The sequence below is a fragment of the Odocoileus virginianus genome, chromosome 3, assembly GCF_023699985.2.
Source record: "Odocoileus virginianus isolate 20LAN1187 ecotype Illinois chromosome 3, Ovbor_1.2, whole genome shotgun sequence".
Taxonomy (NCBI): Eukaryota; Metazoa; Chordata; class Mammalia; order Artiodactyla; family Cervidae; genus Odocoileus; species Odocoileus virginianus.
The window spans coordinates 13,676,264-13,699,886 of NC_069676.1; the positions used below are offsets into that span (position 1 = coordinate 13,676,264).

Sequence of the window (23,623 nt, forward strand, 5' to 3'; positions counted from 1 at the left end):
CCTTCTCCAGGGGATCTTCCCGAACCAGGGGTCAAACCCAGGTCAGGGATCGAACCTGTGTCCCTTATGTCTCCCACATTGGCAGGCAGGTTCTTTACCACCAGCACCACCCTGGGAAGCGTACATCTATCACTTTGCCCCTCGCTGAATTCCCGTCTGTGCTGAGACATAAACTGTGGTGTCAGAGTTCTTCAGAGCCCTGGAAATGACGCCTAAGGGTTTCACATCTGTCTACCTGTGCTCTTTTTCCACCTAATAAACACTTCACTTGTTTCACTACCTTATGTCTTTGTGCAAATTCTTCTCTTCAAAGCATAAGAGCCAGGGCCTTGTTACTGACCACTGGTCTAGTAGCTAGGATTTGTTGTTCTCACTGTTGAGGTCCAGCCTCAATCTCTGGCCAGGAAATGAAGCCCTGATTCAAGCCGCTGCAGGCTGAGACCCCTGGAAAGTGACAAGAAAGTGTTAGCGGTTGTGTCCAACTCTTCATGACCCCATGGACTGTAGCCGGCCAGGCTCTTCTGTCCGTGGAATTCTCCAGGCAAGAATACTGGAGTGGGTTGCCATTTCCTTCTCCAGGGGATCTTCCCGACCCAGGGATCAAACCCAGGTCTCCTGCACTGCAGGAAAGTTCTTTACCATCTGAGCCACCATGGAGGTCACCAGAGATCAGCCCAACTAGAGGCAGCCCCAGACATGAGGCTCCCTGTCCTGATTCAGGTTCTGCAGCATCACACACGGCCCTTAACCAACTCTCCACTTGGCTGTGATTCAACTGCCCTCTTCCTGGAAACTCCATTTCACTAATGGAAAGAAAAGAACCACAGCATCTGGGCATAACAACTTTAATTTTTTATTTTCTTGAGAAAAGTGCACATCTTTAAGAGTGAACATCCAAGAATGGCTTACACAAGGAGAACCACACCCAGAAATATAAACGATCAGGTCTAGAGCTCTCTCCTGGTGTGTTTTTGGATCACAGAGGAGAAGTCACTTATTGGAATTAGCACTTCAACACTGAGATCAAATTTCACCCCTTGTTTTGTTTTCAATGGAGTTGGGAGAGAAACACTCAAGAAAATGATCCCCGGAGAAGCCAAAGAGAGAAAAGCAAAACAAACATAGCCTCAAACCCCAAAAGGCAATCATAGCAATTTCCTGCTGACATTCGAAAGACAAGTTGAAAGCAAAAAATATGAAGGCACGGTGGGGATACAGGATACAGCCTCAAGTCACCTCCCCAGATCCCAGCCTCCCTGGCACTAGGAAGCTGTCTTCCCACAGCCTTTGGCTTAATTTTTGTTTGTAAACTCAACAAACCTCCATTCCCTCCCAGTGATCTTTGAGGACATCAGTTTGTTTTCCAGACAGTCAGGAGTTAAACCTCCCCCCAAAACATCATAAGATAAAAACTTAACACCATTTTTAGACCAAACAAGAAAAATTCTCCTACATCATTCCCAGGCTTGAGAAAACCCTCAAGAGTGACAGCTGTCTCAATGGCGACTTAGAGTTGAACTGCTGAAAAGTCTTGTGTAAACAGAAATCTTAGGCCAGGTCAGGTACAAGATGCAGCCAAAACTGTCTTTTATCACACAGGCCATCACACAAGTCAGCTGGTCCCCTAGACAGTGACACTCTGACTGAACATTTTTTTTCTGGCAGTTTAAGGAAAATGGACAGGCAAAGGGAATCTTGACAGGCCATGGTGTGTCTTAAGAAGCCTTTTGCTAGCTGCTTTCTCTTTTATGTTAAAGCAACAAACATTTTAGACTCCCCTGCCCCAAACCTTCAGATAAGTCTCATGTGGTGTATTTCCAAGAACTTGTCCTTTTCATCGCAGTCTAGTTTGTTGGTGTACAAAAACATCCCCACTTTTGATGCTCTAAGGGCAGTCCCTGGTTTGGGGTGAACAGGGCCCTCTAGAAACAAATTTAATCTCCAGCTTCTGTAAAGGTAAGAATTATGCTAAACTTGACCCAGACCTTCCCCGTTCCTGGTAGGAAGTAGCAGAGATCCTCAAGGCTACAGAAAATCATCTTGGCAGCAGGGGCTGGGAGACTGGACAAATCAGATACTTTGATTGTCCTCACAGTGTCTGTCAAGTTCTGGGGTATCAGTGTTCCAGGGTAGAAAGAGGTACTGTGTCACCACGGTTGGATTCAGGTGGGCAGGAAGCACCACTGAGCTGACGGGGCCAGGAAGGTGTCAAAATGATCACCTCCCAGCAGGAGCCCCTGGTAGCTGGGGACACCCATCCTGGTGGGTTCCCCACTAGTGCCTCAATCAACCAGGGGGACTGGTTCTCCATTCTTCTGCCTTCAGCCTGCCACTCCCAAGCGGCATCTGGGAAATACAAGTACCAACAGCCATTACCCAGCCCTGCCTTCCCTGCTGCCCCTCCAGCCAAACCCCAAAGCGTTCTTTCCTATGGTTCCTCCATTAGCAGAGAACATCATTAGACCCCAGAGATAACATGGCTCGGGAAGCCAGCGCTGAGTCTTCAAGGTTTTTCAAGTGGGAGGAGCCGATGTCCTCACGTGGAGAGCCGCCAGGCAGTGCGGGCTACACTACAGGAATATTGGTCAATTTCCTTTTCGAGCAGGATATGGGATGTGGAAAGACCTTGCTTAAAACATTACCAGCCAAACAGGGCCCGTGGAAGGCAGGTTGGGACAGGAGAGCCTAAGCTTCTAACTCTGAATTAACTCCTGGTAAAAAGTCCTCAGCAGGAATGCATGATTCTGCCTGGCCCGGAGCAGCCCAGAGTTTCCAGAATTCTATTCTGGATCGGGAATGCAATGGGTCAACTGTAACAGTGGCAGGGTCGAGCAAATTCTGGGGAAGCTCAGAAGGCACTTCTGGGGTTCCTGAAGCCGCTGGTGGGGGTAGGGAGCACTCTGGGAAAAGCTGCTATAATACTGCTTTCACAGGCAGAAGATCTGCAGGTCAGACGGGAGGGGGCTGGGAGATGCAAAACCACCACCCTGGTTCACAGGCAGACTGGGCAATCCTGAGAAAGGAGCTGCCTTCCACATCTCCAGGGATGAATTCTGAGATCCCTCCCATCAACTCCCCACCCCCACCCCAACTGCATGAGTAAGAAGAACCATCTCTGGTCAGCACGGGAACTAAAAAACAATGCCCAGCTCGAAACGGATGCGGGTAAGTGGTTCTAACCCAGAAGGCATGGCGGTTGCCCCTTCACCAGGCGGAGTGGGACGCCCCGTGTGCGTGCCCACTATCACCATGACAACGCCAGGAAGCAACAGGCTCATGCACGCCCCTACCCCAGACCCTGCCCGCAGTGCAGGGTCTGGAGCCTGAGACAGGGGCTGCTTGGGCAGGCTGGTGGCCATGGCCAGAGAACGCGCCATGCAGGAGTGGGGGCGACCGATGGGAAGCGGGGGGGTGCCCTGAGCTTGGAAACAGCCCTTGTGGCTCATGCCTCAGTTACAGTCTCTGCCGAGGCAGGAGGGAATGGGGTGGTGGAGTCATCTCTAGCAGGGACAGCTGCTGGGCTGTGGGGCTGGGGTGTCCCCCAAGGCCGGGCCTTTCCCATTGCTGCCAGGGCTAGAGCTGGGTTCCAGGGACTCATTCATCTTCTCGCAGATGACGTCCACCAGGCGCTCGAAGACCTGCTTCACGTTGATGTTCTCCTTGGCGCTGGCCTCGAAGAACTCAAAACCTGGAGGAATATAAGATAGGAAGATCTGGGAATTCCCTGGCGGTCCAGTGGTTAAGACTCCATGCTTCCACTGCAGGAGGCACAGGTTCAATCCCTGGTTTGGAAACTAATATCCTACATGTTGGGGGGAGGGGGTTAAAAATAATAAATGGCTTATTAAAAAAAAAAAGATAGGAAGATCTGTGAAACCCTGGGGGGTCAGAGCCTGGGCTATGGCATCACACGAACCTGGGTTCCAAGCCTAGTTCTGACCTTCGTGCAGCTGGGGGACCTTGACTGAGAGTCTTAGTCTTTCTAAGCCTCAGTTTGCTCTTCTGTAAAATGGGAACAATGATGCTGCTGATGCTGATAAAAATGTGTGACAGCAGCGCATGCCTGGACTACCTTGCATATCTCTTTGTTACAAGGCAGTGGTGGCAAGAGTCTTACCGCCAGTTAAGTGGCACTCATCCTCTATCCAATTTCTGCTGCATAGGAAGCCATAACCAGGGTGCCCACAAAGCCCAATATTTATGTAGACCTTTTAAGCACAGCCAAGTATTTCACATGTTCTGGAACATATGCTCCAGGTCAAATAAAACAGGACTGGCTTCAGTTCAGGGGTACCCAGTTTGTAACCTGTCAGCCAGATAATGACAGGTTTCACAGAGTTTTAGAGAGCAGTGTACGCAGTTCCTGGCCTACAGCGTGCAATAAAGACAGTAATAATAATAACAGGCAGTGCTTACATAATGCTTACTATGTGACAGGCACTTTTCTAAGAACTTTACGTAAATTAACTCATTTAAGGAGGCTCTATGCATGCGCAGTCACTCAGTCTGAGGTAGATACTTTTTGTGGGGGGAGCTGGGCCATGTAGCTTCTGGGATCCTAGTTACCCGAGGGATCCATGCCCCCTACAGTGGAAGGGTGGAGCCCCAACCACCTGACTGCTACAGAATGCCCTATGCTATTACAGCCCATTTTACAGATGGGAAAACTTGAGGCACACAGCAGGAAAGTCACTCATGTAAATTCACACAGGTTAACACACTCAGGGTGCCTGGTTGAAATAATAATAGATTAAACATTTCTCCTGTACCACCTTGGGCCTCAGGAGGGAGGGCAGAATGGCTGATTCCTTTTGGGGAGGGGGAGGGTGAAGCAGATTTGAATAGACTTTTAGCATCACAGGGATCATCATAACTTTTTCTCTTAAAAAAAAAAATGTTTAGGAACTTCCCTGGTGGTCCAGTGGGTAAGAATCTGATTTCCAATGCAGGGGATGTAGGTTTGATCCCTGATTGGGGAACTAAGATCCCACATGCCTCGGGGCAACTAAGCCTGAGTGCTGGAACTACTGTGCCCATGCTCTGCAACTAGAGAAAACCCAGCACTGCAACGAGACCCAACAAAGCATAAAAAAAAAAAAAGTTTATCCACTTAGCAAAAGGTGAGAGGTGGTACAAATGCTTTGGGGACTTGCCCAGAGTTCCTGGGCTACAGGAAGTGGCCCAGCAACCTGCAAATAAGGGTGCACATAACTGTCCTTCCTGCACCCTGCACCCTGGTTCAGGTTCCACTGCTGGAACCCCGGTGTGTCCCCATCTGCCATTCCCAAGGTAGGCCAGAAATTCAGACAAATGTCCACTCTATTACACACAGCACACGGTAAACAGACGTCTATTCTAGCCCTTGTCAAAATATCATTGTAATTAGTAAATGTATAATTATCCATTTATGTCTCCACTATTAGAACACCCACACCAAGAGGGCAGGAGGTCTATCTGCCTTGTCCACAACTACAGCCCAGGGCCTGGCACAGGGCAAGTGCTCAGAAACTACTGACTGAATGATTGATCAGATGGATGGATGGATGAGTGGGTAGAGGGATATATGGATGAATAATGTATATTTAGATGGATGGATGAATAAATGGGTAGATGGGAGGATGAATGGATGGATGTACAGATGAGTGTATAGATGGATGGATAGGTAGGTGGATGGATGGAGAGATGGATATATGAATGAATAGATAGATGTATAGATGGATGGATGAGTGGATGGATGAATAGATGAATAGATGGATGAATGGGTGGGTGACAGAGGCAGGGCACGAACATAGATCTCTATTCTGAGCCTGGTGATCATCAATGTCACCCCCACTGTCTTCCTAGGCAAATTTGGCATTTCATTAATTATGTCCATCTCTGCCTCAAATAATCTGAGTTTTTCTTCTTTTCTTAAGACTTAATTTTCGGCTGCCCCACACAACAGGATCTTAATTCCCCAACCAGAGAATTGAACCCACGCTTCTGCAGTTGAAGTGCGGAGCCTTAACTACTGGACCACCAGTGAAGTCCCAGTTTGTTTTTTTTAAACACGTTTTTTCTTTTGATTATAAATATTCCCTGGAGAAACTACTGAAAAATATCAAGACAGCTAAAAATGTTGTATGTAATCTTATCACCCAGAAACAACTACAATTGATGTTTTGACATTTAGCTTTCCACTTTAAAAAAAATACATAATTGTTGGGGTTTGGTTTGTAGTGGGTAGGAGTATGTGTGCACACGTGTGGATTTTTTTCTTACAAAATTGGGGTCCAAATCCATCTCCCAATTTGCTGTCTGATATTTTAAATTTAAAGGCAGAGCGGGAATCTGCCCCTCACCCTCAGTAACTAGATGTTTTCCACAAGAAGGTGTGGGCAGGGAACTTCCCTGGTGTTCCAGTGGTTAAGACTCTGCAAGGCCATGGCAAGGGGCAAGGGTTTAATCCCTGGTCAGGGAACTAAGGTCCCCCATCTCGTGTGTTGCAGCCAACAACAACAGAAAAGGTGTGGGCAGCATCCTCAAGTATTCCAGCCTATGGCAGGGCCCCAGCAGCTGACTGCCAGCATATTTGTAAATGAGGCCCAGGCTCACGTTCCTAAAACACAGGGGAGAGAGGGGCAGGTGAAATGGCAGCATGAAGGAGCAGAGTCAAACCCCAAACGGGAGACGTTCCACAGAACAAAGCCCCGGTTTCTCCAACAAATGATGGCAAGAAAAAAAACAGGGAAAAGAAAGATGGGACAGTTATGGTCCAGGGGTCTGCAAACTTTCTCTGCAAAGGGTCAGACAGTAAATCTTAGGTTTTAGGTACAAACATCAGCAACACTTCACAATCATGCTAGCTAACGCTTAGATGACCTACACGTACGCAGGATTCTGTTAGAACTGCTTCACGCGTCGTAACTCATTGAACCCTCCTGACAACCTAACCAGGTGGGGCTGTTATTATATTATCTGCCTTTCACACATGAGGAAGTGCTGGCCCAGAGAGCTAAAGTCACCGGTGTGAGATCACAAAGCCATCAAGAAATAACCTGAGTTAATGTTCAATCAGAGCCAGGATTTGCTTATTTAATCTAACAGCCCTATGAGGTAGATGAGGTTTTTACCTGTTTCCTAGATAGAGCAATGGAAGCAGAGAGGGCAGGTGAGGTGCCCAAGATCACAGTTAGTGGACTGCAGGAGGGGATTCTAGCTCCAGAGTCTCAGTCTGTAACCCGCCCTCCCTGCACAGTGGTTATATTCCCTCTGCACAGAAAGTGCTGGGGAGGGCCTAGAATACTCCAGGACAAGATTTTCTTTTAGCTTAAACTTTGAATCAGTAATGCATTCACCTGATTCACAAAGGTAGGCTGAAAAGTTCCCCTCCAACCCTGGTAGCATACCAGGTCACCATGATTACTAGATCCTTCTGCATTCTTCCAGAGTTCCTTTAAGCAAATATCAATATACATCCTTATTCTCACCCTTTTTAAAAACTAATGCAGGGGTTGGCAAGCTGCAGGCCAGTTTGTTGCCTATTCTGACTTGTTGCCTATTTTCTTTTTAATTTAAGTATTTATTTAAGGACTAAATTTAAGTACATTGGGCCTTCTTGGTGGCTCAGTGGTAAAGACTCTGCCTGCTAAGGCAGGAGACACAAGTTTGATCCCTGGGTTGGGAAGATCCTCTGTAGAAGGAAATGGCAACCCACTCCAGTATTCTTGTCCGGAAAATTCCATGGACAGAGGAGCCTGGAGGGCTACAGTATGTGGGGTCGCAGAGTCGGACATGACTGATCGACTGAGCATGCATGTACATAGCTGATTTATCATGTCATGTTATCTTGTTAGTTTCAGGTGCTGTTGCCTATTTGTGTAATTAAAGTTTTACTGGCAGACAGTCACACTCATTCATCGATGTATTATCCAAGGATGCTTTCAGGCACAGCTGAGCAGTTAGACCCCAGGACTGAAAATATTTCCTATTTGGCCCTTTAAGAAAATGTTGGCACGGGACTTCCCTGGCAGTCCAGTGGTTAGGGCCCCTCGCTTCCACTGCAGGGAGCATGGGTTCAATCCCTGGTTGGGGAACTAAGATCCCACAAGCTTCACTGTATAGCCAAAAAAAGGAAAATGTTTGCTGATCCCTGGACTAAAAGAAGCAGCCATACCTACTGTAGTTTGCTTTTTCCCCTTACCCATATATCCACAGACTGCAGAACATAAAGAATGGCCTGATCCTTTTTCACAGCTGCATAGTATTCCCCCATGTGACTATATTTTATGTGTAGCTGCTTCCCCCACTGTGAGAGACTTGGGAAGCTGCCAAGCTTTCCCTCCTACTAAATGTGCTGTAATGTGACACACCCGTCACTTTCCACATGGGTGCAGGTGTTTGTAGGATAAATTCCCAGAAATGGTTTTGCTGAGTTTGGGTTCCCAGGGCAGTGGTGCAGTAAAGGTTATCTGTGGGTAAATCCTCTGGAATTAAATGTAGCAGCTGGTATACATGCAGGTATTTTTCTGGGCAGATCTTCAAAGGGCAAAGTATTGGTGACTGTGGTTGGACCTGGGACTCAAGCATAGGGATGGAGGTTTGGTTCTGGGAGGTCCAGGGCCTGTAGCCCAGGTTGGGCACTGACCAAGGTCGTCGGCGAGCCTCCGGCCTTCCTCGGTGGGCACGACACGCTCATCCTCCAGGTCACACTTGTTCCCCACAAGGATGACCTGAGCATTGTCCCAGGAGTAGGTCTTGATCTGCGTGGCCCTGTGGAGTTGGAGGGCTGTGTTAGGCCAGAGATTAGAGTCAGGGAGAGAGGGTGAAGGTCAGGGGGTCAGTGATCAGCAAGCACTCACCAGTCCTGCACTGCAGCAAAGGACTCCTGGTTGGCAACGTCATACATGAGCAGGAAGCCCATGGCTCCGCGGTAGTAGGCTGTGGTGATGGTACGGTAGCGCTCCTGGCCCGCCGTGTCCTGGGCACACAGTGAGGTCAGGCATCTAGAAGCCACCCCATTCCCCACCCTACCTCTCCAGGTGGGCACCCCAGCCTCACAGCCCCAGTCTGATGACCAGGACATGGACCTGCCCTCACAGCCTCTGATTTAATGGGGAGAAATATGGGCCTGCTCTAGTCTGATGGAGGGGATATGTACCCTGTCCTTGAGGGGTTCCCAGTCTGAGGGGTCGGTGGCCTCACAAAGACTTATAAGCCCCCTCTGACCTCATCTTCAAGAACCAACTTCATGACCACAAACAACCACCTCAACAAGAGGGTACCACCTTGATGCAGACAGTCTGATGCTCGTTACCATGACAATCATTACCAGCAGGTGCTTTGGGAGCATAAGCATGACTCTGAAGAAGCTCAGTGGGAGCCTCTGGGCCTGTCCCAAGAGGGTACCCAAACCTCTTACCCACTTGTCAACAGATCTTCTAATCCAGCTTGGCTTAGTACTGTATCCCCCTCAGACTCTAGAAGGCAGCGTAAATCCCCCTCATCCTGATGAATTCACTTCATGGATAATACCCCTGCTATTCTTCACACCTATCCCAAGCCCTCTCCCCGACTCTGGATCACTGTTTCTGACCCAGGACCCCTCCCTACAGCCTACACCCTTGCCTGAGCTTCCCCAGAGGAACCCCAGCCCCTGTCTGGGCAGGCAGACCCATAGACAGCTGCCTGGCCCACCCAGATCTGCAGCTTGATCCTCTTGTCATGGCGGTAGACTGTCTTGACCTTGAAGTCGATGCCCACGGTGCTGACAAAGGCGGGCGTGAAGGAGTCGTCGGCGTATCGGAACAGGAAGGACGTCTTGCCCACGCTGCTGTTGCCGATGAGCAGCAGCTTGAACATGTAGTCGAAGTTCTGGTCCGCAGCATCTCGCTGGCCTGTCGGGGGGTCTCCAGCCGATGCCATCTTGGCAGGGAGCCTCCTGGGATGGGGAGAGCTGGAGCCCTGCAGGGAAAAAACACCAGGAAAGGCCCCAGTGTCTACACTGGTTGTTGTTTTAGTCACTAAGTTGTGTCCAACTCTGCGACTCCATGGACGGTAGCCTGCCAGGCTCTTCTGTCCATAGGATCTTCCAGGCAAGAATACCAGAGTGGGTTGCCATTTCTTCCTCCAAGGAATCTTCCCAACCTCAGGTCTCCTTCATCAGCAGGCAGTTTCTTTACCACAAAGCCACCTGGGAAGCCCATGTACCGGACCTGGGCTCAAATGCTGGCTCTGCCACTTGGAAGTCAAGTGATCCTGGATGCGTCACTTGCCCTTGTGGGGCCTCAGCGTCCTCGCCTAGAAAATGGGGATGTCTGCCAAATGCAAGGGTCTGCTGAGGAACCAGAACCTTCGGAAGGTGCAGATGTGGACTCTGCCTCAGGGTGAGCAGCTGGCGTGCTCCAAGTGTGAGCTGGGGGGAGCTGGGGCTGTCAGCTGGATAGATAGCCCCCACCACCACCCAGGGCCTGGGTGTTGACTTTGGCAGGTGTTAGCCACCTGCCCGCCCTACTCAGGCCAACTTTAAGTCCTTCCCTGACGCCCATGGGGAGGGGGCTTTCAGTGGATACACCCCAGGGTTTAATGCCCAGCTCTACCCCCAAATGGGTCCTGCCACCTTCTGTTTGTCAAAGGGGCTGGGCCCATCTGCCTCCCAGGAAGGCTGACTCACCCCAGCCCAGCGTCAGGCCACGGAGGCCAGAAAGATGGTCTTCCAATCCAAGGAAACCACCCACCCCAGCCACCACCCTGACCACCTGGATGGGCCTTTCCTGTCAACCTGTCCCCACAGATAAGGCTGCTTCATCTGGGGCCACGCACCCCCTCAGTCCCTGCAGAGGCCTATTTTCCTAGCTGTCACGGCTGCTCCCTGAGCCTCACAGGGAGGCCCCAGAAGGCCTGGGTGAATGGGGGGTAACCAGGAGAGGCACCGCTGGTAAAGCCATTTCTCAACTACCCCCTGGGGCTCTTATCCAGGTTAAAAAGGAGGACCCAGCCGCCCGCCTTTCCTGCCCAGCCCTCTGCCCCACCCCGTGTTCCGGGAGAACGAGTTTGAGGAGGGGAAGGGAAGAGGCAGGAAGGCTTTCCCCATGCTAGGCAGGGCGGCCAGGATGGGGCCCCAACTCCGCCCCACCCTCAGCCCACCTGTCAGCCGGTCCCACCTCTTATCTGACCATCTGGTGACTCTCCCTCAGGCCAGGCACGAGGTAAGGGACCCCAGAGGGCTCTGTCCTGACCCCCTCGTCACCTGATGTGGGGCGCCCCAGCCAGTGCTGGGGTGCTCCGAGCTTCCTCCCATCACCATATGGTCACATCTCCTGTCCCCAGCTGGGCTGTCTGCCCCGCCCGCGCCCCATTAACGATCCCGATGAGCCCAGCTGGGTGGGGGCGAGGGAAGAGGCGTCCCCCGCCGCCTGCCTTTGTTCCCCAGGCCCCCGGCCCTCCCCCGCTAAGCCCCAATTCCCCCCGAGACCTGCTGGGACGCGGAGGCGCGGGCTGGAGTGCTCTCCCTCCGAGGGAGTCACTTCGCGTGGGGGGGGAGACGCTGGTCGCGAGGGTTCTGCCTCCGAACTCTCTGCGACCTGGCCCTGGTTGCGACCCAGACCCTGCAGTCGCAGACGCCACCGCCGCCGCTGCCAGCAGCCACCCGGATCCCGCGCCGGCCCCGCCCCTAAGCGGGAGGAGGGGCCGCTCCTGGGGAAGCGGGGAGGAACCGGGGCGGGGCTTGTGGGGCCGGGCGGGGGCGGAGTGGGGCGGAGTGGGGCGGGGGAGGGGCTGGAAGTATCTCCAAGCGCGCAGCTAGCGGTCCGTTCCTTGCCAACAAACATTTCATTTCAACCAACCAGACGTGGAGTTCCTACATGTGCACCGCAGCTAACAGCACGGACTCTGGAGCCAGGTTCGAATCTCAGCTCCACCACTTCCAGTCCTTGTCGCTTTGGACATGTTAACCTCCGCGGGTCTCATTTTCCCCATCCATCATGTGGTCGGTAGTTAACGAGGGTCCCCACTTCACAGGGTTGGGTAAGGGTTCTCATATGAGTTTGTTGTTTGTAAAGTGCAGCGCCTGACCCTAAACTGGGCTAGACACCTTTTCCAAATACCCTGAGGAGTTAACCCCCTCCTTTTACAGATAAAGAAATTGGAAATCAAAGATGGGCAGGCCCTGACCTGAGGCCACAAAATTTGACATCCAGGCCCAACTGTGGTTTTTCTCTTCAGGCCGACAGCAGAGAATCTGCATTTCTAGTATTTCAGGCGTAGGATTTCCCTGGTGGCCCGGTAGTTAAGACGCCATGCTTCCACCTCAGGGGGCATGGGTTTGATCCCCTGCTCAGGGAACTAAGGGCCCACATGTCATGTGGCCAAAAAAATTTTTAAACCAAAAAATTTTAAAGTTCAGGCTTTGCTGGGGTCCTAATTCAAACAACTGCACCTGAAGCCACTTGCTGAACTTCACTGAGCCCCCATTGCCTCTGGGAACAATGTTAGCCACCTCCAAGGGCTAGTGTGGATGAAATGAGATGTGTGTCAGTCAGGAAGTGCTGGTATATGCTCAGTAACAAGCAGCCTCACAGTCACCATGGCACCCAACATCCAAGGTTTGCTTCCTTTTGTTTTTTTAAATTGGAGAAAAATTGCTTTATGATGTTGTGTTGGTTTCTGCCATGCTGCTGCTGCCGTCGCTTCAGTCGTGTCTGACTCTGTGTGACCCCATAGACAGCAGCCCACCAGGCTCTGGTTTCTGCCATACAACACCCCAAATCAGCCATGGTTACATACATCACCTCCCTCCCCTCCCCCAGTCCACCCCTCTAGGTATCAGAGAGTGCCAGGATGAGCTCCCTGTGTTATATAGCAACTCTTCGCCAGCTATCTATTTTATACATGGTAGTGTATATAGGTCAGTGCTACCTTCTCCCTTTGTCCCACTCTTTCCTTCCCCTACTGTGTTCACAAGTCCCTTATATCCAAGGTTTGCTTCTCACTCACACTGATCATTACAAACAGGGGAAGATGTGGTGAATAGGCACTGGCTTGTATACTTCTTCTCAAAAGTGACTTTGCTCACATTTCATTGGCCAAAGCAAGTCACATGGCCATTCCCAATGGCAGTGAGGTGAAAAAATACAATTGTCCTCTAGGGATCAGTACCAGCTGTTGTTACCATAATACATGATATGTGTAATGGTTAGCACCATGCCTGGCACACAGCAGGTGCTCAAAAATGGCACCACTGTAGGGCGAGCTTAGGGGCCGCAACATCCCACACTCTGAATTAGTATGCCACATGAATGGGAAAACGGAATTCCTCAGCTCTGTCCTTGCCTACAAGGGCTTCCCTGGTGGCTCAGTGGTAAAGAGTCAACCTACCAAGGCAGGAGATGCAGGTTTGATCCCTGGGTTGAGAAGATCCCCTGGAGAAGGAAATGACAACCCACTCCAGCATTCTTTGCCTGGGAAATCCCATGGACAGAGGAGCCTGGTGGGCTACAGTCCATGGGGCTGAAAAAGAGTAGGACACAACTGAGTGACTAAACAACAGTAACAACCCTTGCCTGCCCCGCCCCTTCCTTGCTTCCCAGTTGAAGAAAGACGGCAGTCATTTCCAAAGAAGCGTTTATTGACTTTTGGGACCCCAGCAGAGACAGAGAGTCAGTGGGAGCTAGAGGTTGTTGAGGGCCAGGGCGAGGCCTGCCAGATGAAGACCATTGCTCAGGAGGCAGCCCAGATTGCAAAGGGAGGACAGGCCGTGGTAGCGGAAGAACTGCTGGCGGAGGGCGCTGTACTTGGGGTCCTGACCCCGCAGCTGGTGGTAGGGGTCAGAGCCCTGGTGACTGCCTGGCACCTCCCCGCCCAGTCCCCGCTGCTTCTCCACAGTCTGCAGGGCCCACATGGCGGCCGTGGTGCGGGACTCCAGCCAGCGGGCATTGACGGTGGCCAGCGTGAGGCTCAGGAGCAGCAAGAAGAGCTGGTGGGGCAGGGGGGGACAAGGTGAGCCACGCCTGGGAGGCAGGAGGGGCCCCAGGGCATGTCCTTGTGCATCCTCAAAGGCCAGAGGGGAATGGGAGGCAGGATAGGGTCAAAGCCAGGTCTCCCCACTCCATCCCCAAACCCAAACAGAGCTCCAGCTCTCATATCCTGAGACCCGCAGTTTCTAAGGAAAGGCTCCACCACTGTCTCCTCTCTCCCCCAAATTCCTGAGCTGCTTCTCTTCTGATACACTGATGGGAACTTTCCAGAACACAGCTGTCTCCTACCCAACTGTTCCCCAGAACTAAGGATGGGCAGAGCCTCTCTTCCCTGAGCTGGGACAGAGCACCATGGTAACTGTCCCCTCATTTCCCCAAAGAGCCTAAGACAGGGCCTATCTCCTTTGTGGCCCCTGTCTAGCCCCTAGAAGCTGACATTGGGCCCACAGGGGAAGAATTAAAGGGCTGTGTTCCAGTTACCCATAATCCCTCATGTGTCTGTGAGGTTATCGAAACCCCTTTCAGGCCTTACCTGCCCACATCTGAGGGACATAATGGGGTCAGGGGAGGGCAGGATAGAGAAACATGAGACGCAGAGATGGCTCCTTGACTTGTGGCTGGGTAAAATGTGTGGATGGGGGTTGTTGTTGCTGTTGTTTAGTCGCTAAGTTGTGTCTGACTCTTTTGCAACCCCGTAGACTGTAGCCCACGAGGCTCCTCTGTCCATGGGATTTCCCAGGCAAGAATATTGGAGTGGGATGCCATTTCCTTCTCCGGGGATGGGGGTGGGGGACTGTAAATCCCCAGTCAGGCTCGTTTTTAAACAATGAGCTGGGGTCAGTGCCTCAGCCCAGCTGAGTCACCACAGCTTGGCTACAGGCCCAGTCCGGGAGGAGATGGAGCAACAGCCAGCAGACAGACACTGGGGGAATAGACAGGGCTGCTGGGGATGGTTGTGCAGGCTGTGCACTGCTCAAGGGTATCCAAAGCCCAACTTTGTGTACACAAGGAAGGCGGGTGGTTTGGGGGGTTTTGTTTTAATTGTCACAAAGGTATCATAGGTGCTCAGTGTGGTCCTGGGAATGAATGTCCAGAGGGTAGTGGAGCCCAAGCCCGCATACCTGGCTGCCTTCCCAGAATGTGAGCTGAGCCCAGGCACACTGTGAAGCCAAGATGCAGAGGTTGACGAAGGCACAGCCCATGGAGATGTGAAAGTAGAAAGGGAAGAGTTTGCTCTGCACCAGACCGAAGGTATGTCGGGGAAGGCCTCGGAAAAGCACAAAGCCTGTGGGGTGCAGGGGCCAGTTTTAGGACACGTCCAAGGACCCTCTCTCATCCCTGTCCCCACCGCGGGCATCCATGGTGTCCAGGCCGACGATCCCTACCTGAGATGAAGGTCACCCACATTTGCATGCCCCAGGCCCCTGACAAGACCAGGAGATGGACCACTTTAGTCAAGCTTCCTGGATTCCCGCCTTCCTCCATTTTCAGGCCTGAGAAGGAGGCACCAGGTAAGTCAGAGATTTATCTTTGCCCTGTGGCCTTCAGACCCTGTGAGCCTGCACAAGGCCAGGGTCATGGTCTATCGAGCAGAGATACCTGGATAGCAGCCCAGGAATGGGGTGGGGAAGACCCAAAACAGTTGTGACATCCCCGACCCTACCTCTCCAAATGTCAGCCCCCAAGATCTTAGGGTCTCTGGACCCCAACATCCATGCCACCTCTGAGACCCCCAAATTTCAGCTCCAGCAGCTCAAGCTTGCAGCCCTAGATATTTAGAGATCACCCCAGTGACTCCCAAATATCACCCCAGGGACCCACTTCTAACATCAAAGACCACTCTTTTCATGACAGGATGCCAGATATCGCTAAGAACATTCCCGAAGCACCTCCCAGAGACGCGTTCTAATCCTGGGAAACCCCAAATCTCATCCGGAGGACACCGACCCCAACAGTGGACCCGGATCTCGACCCACAGCACCCAGGAGTCCCGGGCTGGATCTAGGGTGTCAGCCTTGCTGAGCTCGGTACCTCACTCCCGCGCTCCGGGGTGGCCCGCGGACCTCCTCAGCTACCTCCCCTCGTGGGACCAAGGATTCGTCCCGCCCCCCAGCTAAGCCAGAAGCCAATCGGATCGGAGATCTCTATCTCCTGTACCGCCCTCTTAAATATTGACCAATCGATGAGCGTAAACCAAGCCTGAGATCCCTCCCAATCTTCGGACTCTCATCCAATTACACCGCGGATCCTAGGAGCTGCGGAAGCGGAAAGGCGCCAATGAAGCCTTCGGCTGCATCGGCGGGGGCGGAGCTAAACTGTCAGCCACACCCCTCTCTGTGACTCTACCTTTGGGCTCCTCGCGTTTTAATGGGATGGTGTCCCCACGGGATCAAATTTCAGCGTCACAGCTAGGGACTGGCTTCGCGGTCCCCAATGGGAGAGCATGAGCAGGTGGTATGTGGTAGGTGGGGGTGGAAGGGGGTCGGAAGCCTGGCGGGCGCGGGATTCAAGGCCCCGGGGGCGGGGCCCAGGCAAATGACCCCGCCCCCTTCCTCCAAGAATTCTATCGGGAGTGACTGAGGGAGAAACAGGTGATGTTGGAGGCGGGTTGGGGTGGGGATCGACCTGGTGTCCTGCCTGCAATTGTCACTCGGAAATGCATCCTGCCTTTTCCTCTCCCAGGTCTCCCAGGGCTCCTATGATTCCAAAGTACTAAGTCCTCAGTGTAATTTTCAAAGACAAACACTGAGTTCCCGTTATTCTGTATCAGGCACTGGTATGGATTAATTTACTTAATCACAACAACCCAGTAAAGTAGGTAGCATGATATCCCATTTTTATAGTTGGGGACACTGAGGCTTGGAGAGGTTTCATAATTATCCCAACATCACACAGCTGGGAAGGGGACAAAACTAGGATTTGAACACCGGCCATCCAACTGGAGGGTCTCTTTGCTTAATCATCATGCTGGAAAAAAAACAACAACAGCAACATCATGCTGTACTGCTTCTGGCAGTGAGGACCTCCCTGAGGCAGTAACTTTTGAAGGGGTAGCTTAGAACAGTTCAGGAAGAATAATGACCCTTGCAAGTTATTACGGTGGGTGTGAAAACCCAGTGAGGGCTTATGGTGGCGCCCAGCACTCAGCAAAATGTTCAGAAAATATGAACTTAAAAAGGGATTAAGGAAGATTTTACAGAGGTGATACTGAGTAAGGTTTTAAGGGTACATAGGAGTCTTCCAGGAGGACTGGGCTAGGGGAAGGATACCAGAGGGTCCAGAAAGGACAAAAGAAGAGAAAGCCCTATACTGTGGCCTTTCTGGCTGAGTGGGATCCATGGCAAGATGCCCTTCACCTGGAGGTTTTTCCAGGCAGACCTGTCCCAGGTTTCTCCAGCTGTGCCAGCCCTCACTACACTGGAAGGGCAGGGGGTATGTATGTGAGACCCAGAAATTAGCCCTTTCCTGTTCCCAGTCTTACCTGGTACAGGCCTGGGCCTCAGTTCAGCTACCATTTGTTAAGTGGATATGCTGTGCCCCTCTTTCTCACATTCTGTGGCTCTCATTTACTGCGGAGCCCGTTCCCAACTCCCCTGTTTGGCTTGCCCTGACTTGTTTGAGCTGTCCTGTCAACCTCCTGCTGCTTCCTCCTGGACCTCTGCCTCCAGCCACCCTGACTTTATCAGCACAGAGCACCTGGTTCCAGACCTCCAAGCTTTTAAAATATATATATATATATATATTTACTTAATTGCACTGGATCTTAGTTGCATCATTTGAGATCTTTAGTTGTGGGCTTGTGGGATCTAGTTTTCTGACCAGGGATCAAATCCAGGCCTCCTGACCAGAGATTGAACCTCGACTCCCTGCATCGGGAGCACAGATAGACCTCTAAGCTTTGGCACATGCTGTTTCCTGCCAGGGATGTCCTTCCTTTAGGGCCAGTGTTAAGATCTTTTTTTCCCTTTTAGGCTTATCTCAGACCTCAGTTCCTTCTGTGGGAACTTCTGGGTTCTTCTCACTGTCCAGTCCAACCCCTGGGGCTAGGATCATGTTTCACCCAGCTCTGGCTCCTACTATAACTAAGAAGCCTGTGTTGAGGGCTGCGGCCACTCTGGGGTGTCAGGGAGGGCCTGGGGTTGTCAGGACCCAGGAGCTGGTCTCAGTGCAGCCCTCTGTCCCCACTACTCAAAGCAACCCTCTTCTGGCTGGCCTACCCCTGGACCCTGAGTACTCCGTGCCTTGCTACCGCTCACTTCCCTCATCCTCCAACGTGTGTTCTCCTGCTCACAAGAAGTGTGACAAGTGCTGTGGTTCGTGTTCCCCTGCTCACAAGAAGTGTGACAAGTGCTGTGGTTCGTGTTCCCCTGCTCATAAGAAGTGTGACAAGTGCTGTGGTTCATGTTCGCCTTCTCACAAGAAGTGTGACAAGTGCTGTGGTTTGTTGATGGAGTAGCCTGGGGCTGGGGGGCTGGCATGCTGTGGGCTGGCTCTCGGGAAACCTTCACCACCCATCCCTCTTCCCAGGCACTTCCTCAGAAAAGACCTCGGAATATACATTTCACTGGTCCAAGAACCCAGAGCCAGAGACCTCACAGCCAACTGCACCTGAAAATAGAGTGACAGCTGAAGCCTGGAGGCCAGGGAGAGACACAGGGTGTCAGTCACATGGGTCTCCCTCCACCCCTTGCTCAGACTCACAGGAGCCATGTAATGACCAGGATCTTCCGAAGAGCCATAACGGCAACACTAAGGTCTACCCCACCTGGGAAACCCCTTCCTGCCACACCTCAGTCTACTGCTGCAAGGCTTCGGGTGGGGGCTGTGGGGCAGGGAGTTCTTGAGAACCCTCACGCCCTATGTCTTCAGCACCCAGAAGAGCGCCCAGTGCTCAGCCAGGCCTGCACTAAAAATGAGTTGAATGAATGTAGTGGATGCCCCATTGTGTGTCTTGTGAAAGTGAAAGCATTAGTTGCTTAGTCCTGTCTGACTCTTTGTGACCCCATGGACTGTAGCTCACCAGGCTCCTGTGTCCATGGGATTCTCCAGGCAAGAATACTGGAGTGGGTTAGCATTGCCTTCTCCAGGGGATCTTCCCGACCCAGGGATTGAACCCAGGTCTCCTGCATTGCAGGCAGATTCTTGATCGTCTGAGCACTGGAGAAGCCCGTTATGTGTCTTAATGAGGTTCTGTCTGTGATTGTCTCTGGGTGTGACTGCCTGTGTGTCTGTGACTGTGGTTGTATGTCTGAGATGGGCGTGAGCATGTGCCCTGGGTCTTATGACTTAGCATGCATCTCTGTGTCTGAGGTTGTGTGTCTGTGGTTGTGTTTCGATGACCGTGTGTGGTGGTGCATCAGGGGTTGCTGGTGCTCCTTGCAGACGTTGTTGATGCCGTTTGCCTCTAAAGAAGAGGGCCACTACCTGAGTCCAAGCCGGAGTGAGGGCTCTGAAGCTGTGTGTTCTCAGGGGCAGCCCCCATGCCTGCCACAAAGATGCACTTCTGAGCGTGTTCAGGCTGGGGCAGAGGTGAGGTGGGGGTTGGGGGTGCATGCATATGCCTGGAGGCAGCTTTGCCTGCCCTCGGGGGTCTAGGCCACCCTGAACTCAGCAGACCCAAATCATGTCTAACCCCCACACCCGGGGTTAGGGTGAGCAAGGATGCAGCCCAGGGGTAAATTTCTACTGCCCTCATGTCCCCCTTCTCTAGAAGCCCTTGGAGACCAGCTGTTCCAAAACCAAAGGTGAGAATCTTCCACCCAACAAGACTGTGGGTAGAAGACCCACCAGTTCCTACCTCCACCTTCTGCCCCTTCCTCACTGGACCTGCACCATTGCTGCCCATTCATCCCTGTCCCATCATCAGCTGACCCTTGCCCCTGACCTTGCCCTTCATCCTTGTCTCTGACCTTGACCCCTACTCCTTCTCCCTCTGCCTCAGCCTACCCCAGCTCCTTACCTTGCCCCTGCCTCATCCCCCCACCCTGAACCTCTATTGACCTCTGCCCTGACCTTGCCCCCACCTGCACCCTTCCCGGCCTTGGCTGACCCTCACCTCTGCTCACAGTTAAGTCCACCACAATGATTCCTGACTGCCAGAAGCTTCTGAGATGTGAACTGGAGTCACTCAAGTGTCAGTTACAGGCCCAGACCAAGGTGAGCCACCTTGGCCCCACCCCCAGCAATTGTCTCCATCCCCTCCCACTTCACCCCTGCTCCTACCCCTAGGCCTGACCTCTTGGCCCAGGCTTTCGAGTTCCTAAACCACTCAGTGACCCTGTTGGAGAAGGAGAGCTGCCTGCAGCAAATCAAGATCCAACAGCTGGAAGGTGAGAACTGGCCAAGGGTCGAGGTAAGGCTGGAGGCTGGCCCTGTCAAGGTCAGCCAGGTCAGGCCAGGGTGGGAAAAATTGGATGAGTTTGGGTTTCAGGCTAGGGTCTGGTGAGGGTTAGGGCAAGTTGTGTTCAAAGCTAGGCTCAGGGCTGTGGGTGGGGCTCAGGCAAGTTCCCACCGTCTCTGTAGAGGTGCTGGGCCCCGTGAGCCACCAGGGAGACAAGGAGGGGCACAAGTGGGATGTGGTGGAGGGACGGCAGGAGCTGTATGAGGCCCTGGCTCAAGGCCTCCAGGGGCTGCAGAAGACCCTGCATGACAACGAGGAGGTGCAGTGGGCCCGCACCACCCGCTGCCTGCAGCTGCTGGCCCAGGAGATCCGGGACAGGTGGGTGTTGCCAGGAGGGTTGCCTTGAGGTTGCTTCAGGAAAGAAGGGAGGCCAGGGAGAAGGGGCCACAGGTGGGATGGGGGAAATGGGAGGGGAAATGAGTAAGGGAGTCTGGAGGGCTGTGGAAACTTGGGGGACAAAAGGAGGGGATGGAGGAGGCAGGAGGCAGTGGGGCTGTGTGGGAAACTGGGAGGCCAGAGGAAGGGGAGACAGGGATGGGAAGGGAGCTCAGGGGATCAGAAAGCTGGCATGGGTGAGATGGGAAACTGGAGGGGAGAGGTGGTGGAAAAGGGGCAGAGTCGGGGTATGGGAGGTCAAGGGCGCCAGATGGGGAACTGGAAGCCAGGAAATGGGGGCCTGAGGGAATAGGAGGCTGAAGGTCAGAAGGGGAGGAGGGGTGGGGGTAGGGGAGGGGTAGGAGGTGGGGGAACAGTAGTAGAAGGGGAAAGGTGGGTAGGCAGGTGGGGGGAGGGGACAAGCCTCTGGGGGATGGTAGTTGAACAGATGGAAACATGGAAGGTGGAAGTGGCTTGGGGGAGGCAGGTGGGCAAATGGGAAAGCAGGAGGCCAGGATATGGGAGGCCAGAGGCTGCCCTGTCTCCTCAGCAAGAAGTTCCTATGGGAGGAGCTGGAGCTGGTACGAGAGGAGGTGACCTTCATTTATCAGAAGCTCCGTGAGTGCCCAAAGCTCATGGCCGGGAGGGCAGGGTGGACGTCCTTCTACAGCTTCGGCCCCTTTAAGTCCCCTCCCCCTACAGAGGCACAGGAACAGGAGATCACGGAGAACCTGGTGAACATTCAGAAGATGCAGAAGACACAGGTGAAGTGCCGCAAGGTGAGCAGAGCAGCGTGGGGTGGGAGGGGAACATTGTGTGCGTTGGGGTATGGGGATCTCTGTTGGCCTCTACCATCATACTGCAGCCAGAAGGCTTGGGTTCAAATCTCAGTTTTGCTACTTACTGCTCTGTGATTGTGATCAAGTCACTTCCCCTCCTTGAGCCTCAGTTTCTTCATCTGTATAACGGATGTAACAACATAGCCCTGCCTGACTGAGTAGCTGCATTAACTGAGTGATAAGCTCTTTAAAGGCATCCAGGTATGTAATAAATGCTATATCACACCTTTCACCATTATTATTATTACTATCGTTTCCCCATCCCTTCCTGACCTCAGGTCCTGACCAAGATGAAGCAGCAAGGGTACGAGACAGCCAGCTGGCTAGAGACTGAGGAGTTGCTACCAGGATGCAGTGGTTCCTGGAGGGATAACCTCCAAAAGGAGCTGGGTGACATATGGTGATGAGCTCCCACTGTAACCTCTGACCCCTGACCTTCATCTGCCCTGCCCTCTCCTCCCAATCAGATCGAGCAGTGACCACCAGAACCTGGAACCCACCTGAGTCCAGGTCTCCCTCTCCTCCTGGGACTCATCTCCACCCCTCCCCGACCACAGTCCCCCTGCCCCAGCCCTGGAGCAGTCCAGAGTTCCCTGGAGGGCCCACAGATTGCCATCTTCCCACAGGTCCGCTGTGCATGTGCTGCAGAACTCCTTTGATGGCCTCGCCATATCCTCAGGGGGCCGCCCTAGGGCCGCAAACCTCAGGGGTGAGGGGGGCTGAGCAGTACTCCAGGGTTGGGGGTGGAGATCATTCTCCAGCTTCACACATTCAGAAGCCATATTTGGGGGTCACATCTGTTGGGGTTCCCCCCGTTAGTTATTTATTTATTTTCGGCTATGTTGGGTCTTCATGGCTGCGCGCGGGCTTTCTCAAGTTATGGCAGCAGGGGTTACCCTCTTGTTGCTGTGCATGGGCTTCTTATTGAGGTTTCTCGTGTTGCAGTGCATGGGCTTAGTAGATGTAGCTTGGGCACTCCAGAGCACAGGATCAGCAGATGTGGTGCATGGGATTAGTTGCCCCATGGCATGTGGGATCTTCCCAAGCCAAGGAAGGAACCCGTGTCCCCTGCATTGGCAGGCAGATTCTTAACCACTGGACCACCAGGGAAGTCGTCTGTTGGGTCTTATTCTGTGGTCACATTAAATAATGTTCTGGAGTGACATTAGAGAGTCCCTGGAAGTTTCATCCAACGGTCACCCAGGGTCACTGATCTTTTTTAAGGGTCAGTGGGATAAAATTTGGGACTCCCCAACTGGCACTAGTGGTAAAGAACCTGCCTGCCAATGCAGGAGACATAAGAGACATGGGTTGGGTCCTTGGGTCAGGAAGGTCCGCTGCAGGAGGGCATGGCAACCCACTCCAGTATTCTTGCCTGGAGAATTCCAAGGGCAGAGGAGCCTGGCAGGCTACAGTCCATAGGGTTGCACAGAGTCGGGCATGATTGAAGCAACTTAGTGCACGCACACGCACACACACACACACACACACACACACACACACGAGTGGGGTAAAATTCATGTGTTATCGATTGAGATCATAGTTTGGGGTCATGTTGGGTCACATTCAAGGGACATGATCGAGGATCACATTATATCAAGGGTACTGGGCTCATATTCACAGACCACTCAAGGGTCACATTCAGGTTTAATGACAGAATTGCACATGTCCCTCCTGCAGGCTATAAGGGACACAGATGCCTGAGCCCTCCTCTCCCCTGCTGGGACTCGGACTCAGACACGGACCAGGGCCCTCCCCAGCTACTGCTCAGCAAGAGCCGCAGCTCCTTCCCACCTGGTGCGGATCCTCCCCTCCCCAACACACCTTTCCCTTCCCCTTCTGGCCTGCCCTGGAATCGCAGAGCCTGGGCACCACCCCCAATTCCCAACCTGGATATCTGCTCCCTGACCTCCACGCCTGGGGTCCCTTGGACCAAGCCAGGTTCTGACCCACCCTCTCTCTCCACAGCCTGAGCAGCTGGGACTGCTCTCCCTCGAAGACTCCTCCAGAAAGAAAATAAACTAGCTGAGACCCTCCTCCGCCTGTGAACTGTTGCT

The 23,623-nt window shown here is 52.8% G+C and overlaps 3 protein-coding genes across 10 annotated transcripts; 1 reads left to right on the forward strand and 2 right to left on the reverse strand.

Moving 5' to 3' along the window:
• Positions 1–831: 831 nt before the first annotated feature.
• RAB3D (RAB3D, member RAS oncogene family) lies at positions 832–13,457 on the reverse strand. 2 transcript variants are annotated; one of them, XM_070464645.1, is made up of 5 exons: positions 13,354–13,457; positions 9,676–9,942; positions 8,841–8,959; positions 8,627–8,751; positions 832–3,688 (listed from the first exon to the last, which is right to left on the reverse strand). In XM_070464645.1, the coding sequence occupies exons 2-5, from the start codon at positions 9,901–9,903 to the stop codon at positions 3,501–3,503; spliced, it is 660 nt and encodes a 219-aa protein (XP_070320746.1). In that variant the 5' UTR covers positions 9,904–9,942; positions 13,354–13,457; the 3' UTR covers positions 832–3,500. The 2 variants fall into 2 exon arrangements, with proteins under 2 accessions (XP_070320746.1, XP_020750008.1); XM_020894349.2 differs by lacking the exon at positions 13,354–13,457 and adding an exon at positions 11,453–11,654.
• Positions 13,458–13,585: 128 nt separating this feature from the next.
• TMEM205 (transmembrane protein 205) lies at positions 13,586–15,437 on the reverse strand. Its single transcript, XM_070464646.1, has 3 exons — positions 15,338–15,437; positions 15,074–15,237; positions 13,586–13,951 (listed from the first exon to the last, which is right to left on the reverse strand). The coding sequence occupies exons 1-3, from the start codon at positions 15,435–15,437 to the stop codon at positions 13,646–13,648; spliced, it is 570 nt and encodes a 189-aa protein (XP_070320747.1). The 3' UTR covers positions 13,586–13,645.
• A 743-nt stretch (positions 15,438–16,180) lies between these two features.
• CCDC159 (coiled-coil domain containing 159) lies at positions 16,181–23,602 on the forward strand. 7 transcript variants are annotated; one of them, XM_020894339.2, is made up of 14 exons: positions 16,181–16,413; positions 18,147–18,391; positions 18,480–18,706; positions 19,335–19,481; positions 19,663–19,696; positions 20,020–20,108; positions 20,200–20,281; positions 20,475–20,670; positions 21,278–21,345; positions 21,430–21,506; positions 21,845–21,966; positions 22,193–22,275; positions 23,247–23,363; positions 23,535–23,602. In XM_020894339.2, the coding sequence occupies exons 1-14, from the start codon at positions 16,409–16,411 to the stop codon at positions 23,537–23,539; spliced, it is 1,497 nt and encodes a 498-aa protein (XP_020749998.2). In that variant the 5' UTR covers positions 16,181–16,408; the 3' UTR covers positions 23,540–23,602. The 7 variants fall into 7 exon arrangements, 6 of the variants coding, with proteins under 6 accessions (XP_020749998.2, XP_020749997.2, XP_020750002.2 ...); XM_020894338.2 differs by having other exon boundaries at positions 16,181–16,406; XM_020894343.2 differs by having other exon boundaries at positions 16,181–16,406; positions 18,247–18,391.
• The last annotated feature ends 21 nt before the right edge of the window (positions 23,603–23,623 follow it).

What these genes read in the sequence shown, in the direction of transcription:
- RAB3D (XM_070464645.1), bottom strand. Translation starts at nt 9,903, where the DNA reads ATGGCATCGGCTGGAGACCCCCCGACAGGCCAGCGAGATGCTGCGGAC. An exon ending in TTTGCTGCAGTGCAGGACTG is followed by an intron (nt 8,752 to 8,840) that starts GTGAGTGCTTGC and finishes CCAACTCCACAG; the next exon opens with GGCCACGCAGATCAAGACCT. An exon ending in GAGGCTCGCCGACGACCTTG is followed by an intron (nt 3,689 to 8,626) that starts GTCAGTGCCCAA and finishes ATATTCCTCCAG; the next exon opens with GTTTTGAGTTCTTCGAGGCC.
- TMEM205 (XM_070464646.1), bottom strand. Translation starts at nt 15,437, where the DNA reads ATGGAGGAAGGCGGGAATCCAGGAAGCTTGACTAAAGTGGTCCATCTC. An exon ending in GTGGGTGACCTTCATCTCAG is followed by an intron (nt 15,238 to 15,337) that starts GTAGGGATCGTC and finishes TGCACCCCACAG; the next exon opens with GCTTTGTGCTTTTCCGAGGC. An exon ending in CATTCTGGGAAGGCAGCCAG is followed by an intron (nt 13,952 to 15,073) that starts GTATGCGGGCTT and finishes CTGCCCCACCAG; the next exon opens with CTCTTCTTGCTGCTCCTGAG.
- CCDC159 (XM_020894337.2), top strand. Translation starts at nt 17,290, where the DNA reads ATGGCAAGATGCCCTTCACCTGGAGGTTTTTCCAGGCAGACCTGTCCC. An exon ending in CAAGATCCAACAGCTGGAAG is followed by an intron (nt 20,282 to 20,474) that starts GTGAGAACTGGC and finishes CCGTCTCTGTAG; the next exon opens with AGGTGCTGGGCCCCGTGAGC. An exon ending in CTTCATTTATCAGAAGCTCC is followed by an intron (nt 21,346 to 21,429) that starts GTGAGTGCCCAA and finishes CTCCCCCTACAG; the next exon opens with AGGCACAGGAACAGGAGATC.